This window comes from Anguilla rostrata, chromosome 8, assembly GCF_018555375.3.
Source record: "Anguilla rostrata isolate EN2019 chromosome 8, ASM1855537v3, whole genome shotgun sequence".
In the NCBI taxonomy this organism is placed as follows: Eukaryota; Metazoa; Chordata; class Actinopteri; order Anguilliformes; family Anguillidae; genus Anguilla; species Anguilla rostrata.
In genome coordinates, this window is record NC_057940.1 from 25,688,350 (window position 1) to 25,696,581 (window position 8,232).

Here is an 8,232-nt window from a genome sequence, read left to right on the forward strand (position 1 = left end):
AATAAAAAAAAAACACTTTCACAAAGGCCTAAAAAAAAAAGAATCTTTCTTCCGCTGCTTCTTAAAACAAACAAATTCTTCAGAAATAAGCCTGGATGAGGCCGACACCTGATGTTATCTACAGAGAGACTGTGCCATGTCTAGTGAAGGGAGCTGTACCATGTCCGTAGGTGATGCTGAAGACAAACATTAGTACAAGCGGGTAGGCTACACACAGAGCGCTAACAGACAGCCTCGTGATGCCTTCTAATGGCCTCAAATTCAGCCTCCAAACCGTGCCGCTCCAGAACAAAGGCGTTCTGTTTATGTGTCGGACAACAGACAGAAACTTTTTTTCCCTCCTTTTAGAGGCTGTCATTTCCTGTTCGCGTTCTGCCTCCCAAGAGTGACCGTGAATGTAAATGAACTTATTAAGGCCACAGGCGAGGCGGCGTCAGGGAAACGGGGCGGCCGCTCGACAACCACAACAAGTAATCTCCCCTCGACAGCGCCGCGTTAGCCTGCTGATTTAGCCAGGCAATGTCTCCTCACTCTTCTGACAAAGACAGAGCGCTTTCCTCTGGACACTATCTCCATAAACAGGGCCGTCTAAGAGTTTCTCTCTCGGGTCCCTGGTGCTCATCTAGACGCGGTCGCTTGGTCGAGATACAGCAGTTGGGAGTGTCCTTTGCCCGTTTTCACATAGTCTCTTACTTATTTCTCTTAACTCATCCTAAGAAGTCCCAGCTTTCGGCACCAAGATTACTCTGTCTTTCATTCCCGGAGCCAAATCCTACCCCCTGTGAGGTGCAGGGTGGTGCTGGAATTGGGGTGACATTTTGGGGAGCGGCAGGGCTTCTCCTCTGACCCATCACGCAAGACAATCTGTCATTCACCGTGCCAATTTCACTGCTCTCACACAAGCCTCACGCTATGCCTACTAATCCCCATTTCATGCTAAAATATGTTTAGTTAAAGGAGACACTGACACGCAACCACAATAAAGAGGGGTCCTCGTGCAAACGCGGCCTTTTCTTCTTTCTGCCCAACAGACAGACAGAAGTGAACAACAAAGGGCACTATGGGACTGAAATAACACAAGCCAGAAACACATGTTCTTACACAATAAGGCCTAATCCATAGCTGGTGTCAAACCATCTTCTGCAGACCACAAACCAATATGATCGATTTAAATAATGGAAGATGACACAAGGAGCTCTTCAAGGCTTACATCACCACTTGCCTCCAGCCTGCCAATCTTTCAGAAAACAATATTCAGCTCCATTATGTTTATTTCATTTGAAAATGTCTACCAGACCTAGAGAGCATATGGCTAATAACATCAAGGTCAGAAAGAGAGAGCCAAAAACCAAACCCACCTGAGACATTTAAAACTCCACATGTAAAGGCAACTTTGCCAAAGGAAACTACGTACAGCAGTTGTACCTCTCAGCCAATATCAGATCTCATACGGACATAACCACCACTTGAGGGGTAAATGCCATTTGAGCTACGTCTCGGTGGGTATGCATGCATGCATGTGTTTATTGTATCAAATGTACCAACTGTCAGCTCGGTTTTGCCGACTCCCCTCAAACCTCCAGTGATGCCTTCAGCCCACAGGGCAGCAGAACCTCTTGTATCATCATCAGATCAAATCACAGTAGCAGGCAGTTGCTGAAAATAATCTCATTTTAATGAGGATTAACTACGGACTCTTAGCTTGTACCTCACTCCTCCTCTGCTGTGCATTCAACTGCAAGGTTTCAAAGCAAGACTGATGTTATTTCATTGATTCAACATCCTTGTGATGATGTACACATAAAGGCCTTGATCAATCTATGGTGACTCAGTCATGCCAGAGTGTGGATGAGACACAAAACTGCATTTGCAGATGAAATGGAAGGGTTAAAAATGCCAAGGATTATTTCATTTTAATCTGAAAAGCAAACATACCATATGGACATTAGAGGAAACATACACTGGATCAGATTTCAGGATTAACGGATTAACGGAAGCTAAAACTTTCACAAGTCGCAACTGTCACTGCAGCTCGAATATCCAGTCATTTCTTCTCCAGTCAGGTTGCCAAAATTTCACAAAAACCAAAGTGCATAGTTTACACTAAACAGATGCAGCTGGCCCGCTTTAAGATCTACAGATACTTTCCCCAAAGAAAATGACCGTCAAACCAAATCTGAAGTGACGCCTGTCTGTTCACACCTGCTGTCCGGTGACGGAGGTCATTAACAGTGGTTCTTCTCCAGCGTCACGGTTGTGAACTTGTGTGTTCTCGACCAAGACTGTAATCATTGCTCAAAATGACATTAAGTGAAAGTGAGAGCAAAATCATAAAATGTGGAATTGTACAAAATTTTTAGTTTTCCTTTTTTTATATAAACAAACTTATTCATCGCAAGAAACTGCCGTCCAAAAACAGCTTTTCAGAAGCAGAGACACATTGAAAGAATCTGTAGGCTACTCTCAATTCGTGCTTTTTGGCTGCCAACACTAAAAGCTGTAGGAGTGTGACAGACAGCACGGTTTGCACATCGCTGATGGGGCTTGCTTCTCCGTGCTGAACGTTTCTCAGAAACACACAAACATCACCGAGGCCCCCGACAAAGTCACAGTATCCTGGCACTGACTGAACGCCCCGTGGCCTTACCACACTAACCTCGCACAGGGGTCCATCATGGCACGCAGGAGACAATTATCAAAGCCACTCCACAAGGCTGACTTGGCCCTGTGTTATCAGGGGCAGGGGGCTTTAAGAGCGCTCCTTTGGGCTGCTACAAAGTGGAAACACAACGCCATCTTCTGTGTGTTTGCACTTGTTGACCGGAACTGACAAAAAGCCACAATGTTGCATTGAAGCACAGTTAGAAAGCAGTCCTCTCGACCCAAAAAGCTAAGTGGGGCCATTGCTGATTCGGGCCATTGGACTCGAGTGTCTTCTTAAAATCTGTTCAGACATTACATCAGCTTCCTTTACAGACGTGTGAAGGTGGACCACAGTTTTCATTGCACGTGTAACGTTTCTTGTAACTAAACGTCACAGGTCACCCAAGGCAGATATATCAGGCGCCAGTTCTCCATGAAACGGACACGCTGTCCTCTAACTTCTGTTTGGCCAGCGTCGCATTTAGTTGGAGGCAATGCAGCTTTTTACAATTCACCAATGCACTGACAGCACAGCTTCCAAGGCCCAGCGGTGTCTTAAAGGGAAAACAGCAACCAATGAGTCCAGCATATATGCTACTTGAGGAAAGGCTGATTCAGAAAAGGCACCTCCAGCCATGGCAAGATGGAATGGCGCCTCTCTCTGGTACAAATTTCAATTCGGACCAGGTCAGGGCCATCGCAAGTGCCCATGTCCTCTTGCGGAGGAGCTCACTGACCCCTGTCTTTATCTTCCTCCTATCTCCTTCCCAACCAGTTTGTTTTGTTGCCTACATCAACAGTACTTCAAGCTCTCCTCAAGCCCAAAATACAAATATCTGCCCTGCACTTGTTGACAGCAGCGCAGCCACCAGTATGCAAGCGATCCCTGCTTCAGGGCAATCCACATGACGAGGCAGGTCAGGGTGCCAGAACAGCTAGCTAATGGTCACAAGAACCCAACAGTGTCGTTCTATCCGCCTTTTACACGAGCCCTCCAAACAAGTGTTGCTATAGAGACCACAACGTAAAAATGAAGCAAATTTGTGCGCATCACCGGACCCTGTTCGTGTTGTGCACTGCCCGGCCAACAAAGAACTGCATCGCTCCACAGTCACGAGTCAACCGGGGGGGATGAGTCAGCTCAGACATAGCACAGGAGAGACCACCGTCTCAGCCTGCCCCCCTGGATTCAGCCCCAGCTCGCAGGTGAAGGCCGCCCGGGATGATGAAAAAGTACAGCGAGGTGTAACACTTTCCTGGACCATCATGGTACTGCTACACCTGCACTTTACATTGCCTGCCTCCACTCAGGTTAATGAGATGTTCCTTCATATGCCAACATGACAGTAACAACCAGGCCACTGTTTATCTGACAGATCGGACATCTTGTTCTATGAGCTCATAACTAAAGAGGAACGGTCTGTAATAGTAGGCAAACACCCAGCAGAGTCAGGTCTGCGTGGGGAGAGAGGGCGGCAGAAAAAACTGAGCAGGGAACCGCCAACAGCACAACAGCACGGCATGATCTGGGAACAGCCAACATGCAGAGGGTGTGTTTCTGCAAAGTGCTGCAGCTGTCTGCTCCTCCTCCTCCTCCTCCTCCCCCCTCCCCAGATCCTGCCGTGCTCCACTCCTGGAGCCCTGATGCGACTCCCGCTGCTCAGCACCACCTTTAAATACCTCTCTCCTCAGAAGCAGCATGGCAGCTTGCTCTAAGCAGGACTGATCCGGGACGCACGCCGGGGAAAGACTCTCCATTCAATTACTCAGCCGTGCTTATTTGCACAATTAATTATTCATTAGAGCGCAAGTGACTCCTCGAGCAGCAGGAGATCTTCGGAGGAGGCCGGAGTCTGGCTGGAGGCGACTCCCTGGGGGCGTGGCCAACAGCGCGATGAAAAGCCCTCGGCCGGCGGCACGGTCTCCCCCCCTAAGGGCTCTGCGAGGGCGCAAGACCCGAGCGCAGCCAGATGCGCTCGTACAAGCTGACCCCGCGAACGCACGCCCCCGACGCTGCCGCTCCTCCCTGCTCGCTGCTGTAACTAATGATCCAATTACAGCCTCGCGTGAATCCGGCTCTACTCTGACTCAGGGATCGTGTCAAACCAGCGTCTCCCAGGGACGCCTGAACACCCCAGGACCAGGGACTTTCCCCAGAAGTCAATCTGAGGCCCTGGGACATAAGCATGGGAACTTTAATGCAAACCAAATGTGAGCACATGCTTTCAGAGGGGCACTGAAGAGAGAGGGGGTCTTGCTGCCAGGCCAAAAACGGTTGTGTCTTTCAGACCGACAGGGGCAATGCACTCTGGCAGTGATACAAACTGAGAGGGAAATAGTAACAGTTGCGTGAGGATCACATATGTTTCACTGCAGAAGGTTCTCCGCTCCACACCATGCATGTGAACAGCCACAGAGCTCAGCAGGCTCCCGCTCTCCCCGCAGCCACAGGGAGAGTTTGCAAACACCAGAGGAAACAGAAATTCTCCTGGCTCGCCTCTGCTGGTCAAGAGCCAAGGGTGTCAACCTGCACATGCCAACAAAATTCCCTCCAGTCACAGTCGAGCTCAGAGCAGAGACACGGGTCTGTGAGAAGGATCCTGCAATTCTCATACACCACTGAGGAATGGGGATCAAATACAGGTGCCATAATGAAACATAAGGTCAAGGAAACTACATGCAATTCTTAACATTTTTTTTTTTTTTTTTTGCCCACAGGTTTAGCTACAGTTCATACTCCATGTTATAGCTCAGTCAGTCACACAGGCTCCTGTATTTCATAAAGTATCCCATTCTCTGGGATTGAGTGAATGCAATCTAAGCCTTTCACCATGCATACACTATGCAAATGTTTAATCCCACAAACTAATTTTGCTGCCTTGCAGTAAAAAAACTAGCTACTGGAACTGTGGTGGCTGTGAATCACAACACGAGTGAAAGTAAGCTAGCTAGACAACTGATCCATCTGAAAACAGACAGACGATTCCAAGAATATTTAGGTAATGTAGCTGTCAGTTATCGCTAGCTACTTGAGCCGCTATCAACAGCGTTAAGTTACCAGTGACAAGACAAATGTCGAATTGACTTTTTGAACGGCATTTCATCAAGGTGTAAATGGCATGGGTATGAGATGGCATGGGCAATCGAGATTTGTACAAGCCAAGCACACATTACAAATAGGTTGTCAGACTCAATTAGCTACGGAGGCTAAAAAGCATTACTAAGGGTGGTAACAATTAAACTAACACAAGAAAAATAAGCAGCTGACCAACATTTAACGCGGCTTACTTAAACTACCAAAATGCAAGGCAGAAAAAACGGCATATTAACTTAGCTAGCTATCTACAGCAAGGTAGCGTTAACGTTATATGCATCATCAAGAGCTACCTGGTTAGCGGATACACCAAATAATGCTGCATCTAAATAGGTAGTCTAATGTACAACTTGTGTAGCCGATGCATATGCATATAGAAAACTATCGACAAAATGAATGACGAAATGAACGATGTTATCTAACGTTAGCTGGTTATTCAAGATTATGTTACCTGTCAAATGATTGCATTAGAAAATTAAGGAGAGGTTAGCCAACAATGGTACGGGAGTGACAATCTCTAACTCGTTCAGACCAACGTTATCGCTAAAAGTAGGCAAGTTTTTTGATTGATCAGTTCCATTCATTTAACTTGTTAGCTTGCAAAACAATTGCAATTGCTGCGGTTAAGCAAAGTCGAAGCGTAGCTAACTAACGTTAACTACCCAAGATTAGTTCGCTGTACCTAACGTTATGGGCGGTCTTGCATTAGACTGACATACAAAAATAATCTTAGTTCTTACCTTTAATAAGCCGCTCGGTGGTGGACTGTTTATTCTGGTCTTTCCCTGACATCTTCGTTTCACCTCGTCTCACCTCAGGATTTAAAATGTGATTAATTCCTCTGTGCCGTTTGCTAGCGAAGAGACGACTTTCTTAATCTTGCTAACTAGCTACCTAGCTAGCTAGCGACCCCCGAATTCAAAACCAGCAAGGCAGGACAGCCCAAAATGGGAGTTCCTGCTAGCTAGCTAGGTTAGAAGGCAAAACCCAGGAGGGGAAGGGGAAAGGGGGAGCCCGCTTTATCACCGAAATTATTTTATATGCAACGTAGTTAGATAGGTTGCTAACTAATTAGTTCCAGTCTCTGACTCCGTTGGGTGTCCAGCTGTTCTCAGGATCTGTCACAAATTAGCTATCTTGCTAACCAAGTCAACAAACTAAAATAAACAGAGCCCGGGAATTTAAAAAAAGATTTTGCAAACTAGATTTTGCACTTTTTCCAAGACAGAATCTTATGTAAATGGCACAGTATTTCGTTTCCGCTTTATACTTCAAGAATTGCAGCTTTCGGGTCCGTGTTTTATATTTTCCCCCCTTCTACCTCGCTAGCTAGCTAGTCAGCTATGTCTTCTGGTCTCCCTCAGTGTTCTCGCGGATTAAACTCGCTAATCCACCAGACCACAAACGGATTTCCTACAATATGGCAGTGTTGAGTCGCCGGACGCACAGACTTATGGGTAAAGGAGTACGTACACAATTAACTGGAACGTCAATAAACACAGTGCCTGCACATTCCTAAAAGAAGCCCAACGTTTCCCGAAACGCCTCGTTTATGTTTAGATATAGCTAGTTTAAAACCACGCTGTCTGCAAGAGTATGCACAATTTTTCATGTGTAAATACATTTTATTGCATTGAGTAAAGTTTACAGCATGCTCTGTTCACTGTATTTTCGGTGTTCGAATTTTTTTGCAGAAATGAGGATAGGTAGATTCCAATATCCGAATACCTGCAGGACAGGTGATGTGATGTACAACGCTTTCTTATTTGTTTTCAATATGACAATGTTTTACATTCTTTGGTGAACCACGGACAATATAGTATTAAACAAAATTATTTTTGCCTGTGTTAATACGAATAATTCAGCTATTAGCAACAGAACTCAGTGCGTTTGGACACCTCGCTACCCTGTTGCTTGGCAGCGTATGAATATTGTGAACATTTTTTGACTCGTAACATTTTAGATATTAAACGCATGAAAACCACTTGTCACCTGTTGAAATGGCCGACTAATGAGATCTGTTCGTTGCCTGTTGTGAGGTGACAGTCAGTGGACATTTGTACTAATTTGCACCATCTGTTTTCTTTTTCTTTTTGGAATTAAATTTTGTTCAATACAACATTTGAATCAAATTGTAACATATATTAAGGCTTTTTCATTCTCCATTATTTATATGAAAATATAGCTGTATTTAGTGACACACACCCATACATAAGCTTTTTGCTCATTTACAAATATGTAGATTGCAATCTCTGCAACTCCATAAAATCAACGATGGAGGTCTTCCATCTCTGTAGTCACTTGTATTATTCGACAAGTATGTCCAAACCAGTGGACCAACACATGGACATAAATAAGAATGTATACCAGTCAGTAACAGACTTAACATTAATGTAATTCCTGCGTACACCAAAACTCTAAGGCTCACTAGGCACAAGGAAAGCAAAATCCTCCTTGCTTGATTTGTGCCATTTCACCTGCAAGCGTACACAAAC

General features: G+C 45.5%; 1 protein-coding gene across 3 annotated transcripts in view; it reads right to left on the reverse strand.

Annotated features, from left to right (window-relative positions):
- LOC135261242 (serine/threonine-protein phosphatase 2B catalytic subunit gamma isoform-like) overlaps window positions 1-7,155 on the reverse strand; it is a 47,710-nt gene extending 40,555 nt beyond the window's left edge. For 2 of the 3 annotated variants that reach the window (XM_064347335.1, XM_064347334.1), the window contains exon 1: window positions 6,478-7,155. In XM_064347335.1, the coding sequence (XP_064203405.1) occupies window positions 6,478-6,529 (52 nt within the window). In that variant the 5' untranslated portion in view covers window positions 6,530-7,155. The remainder of the gene's footprint in view (window positions 1-6,477) is intronic. The other variant, XM_064347336.1, reaches the window with a different exon arrangement.
- Between the last annotated feature and the right edge of the window lie 1,077 nt (window positions 7,156-8,232).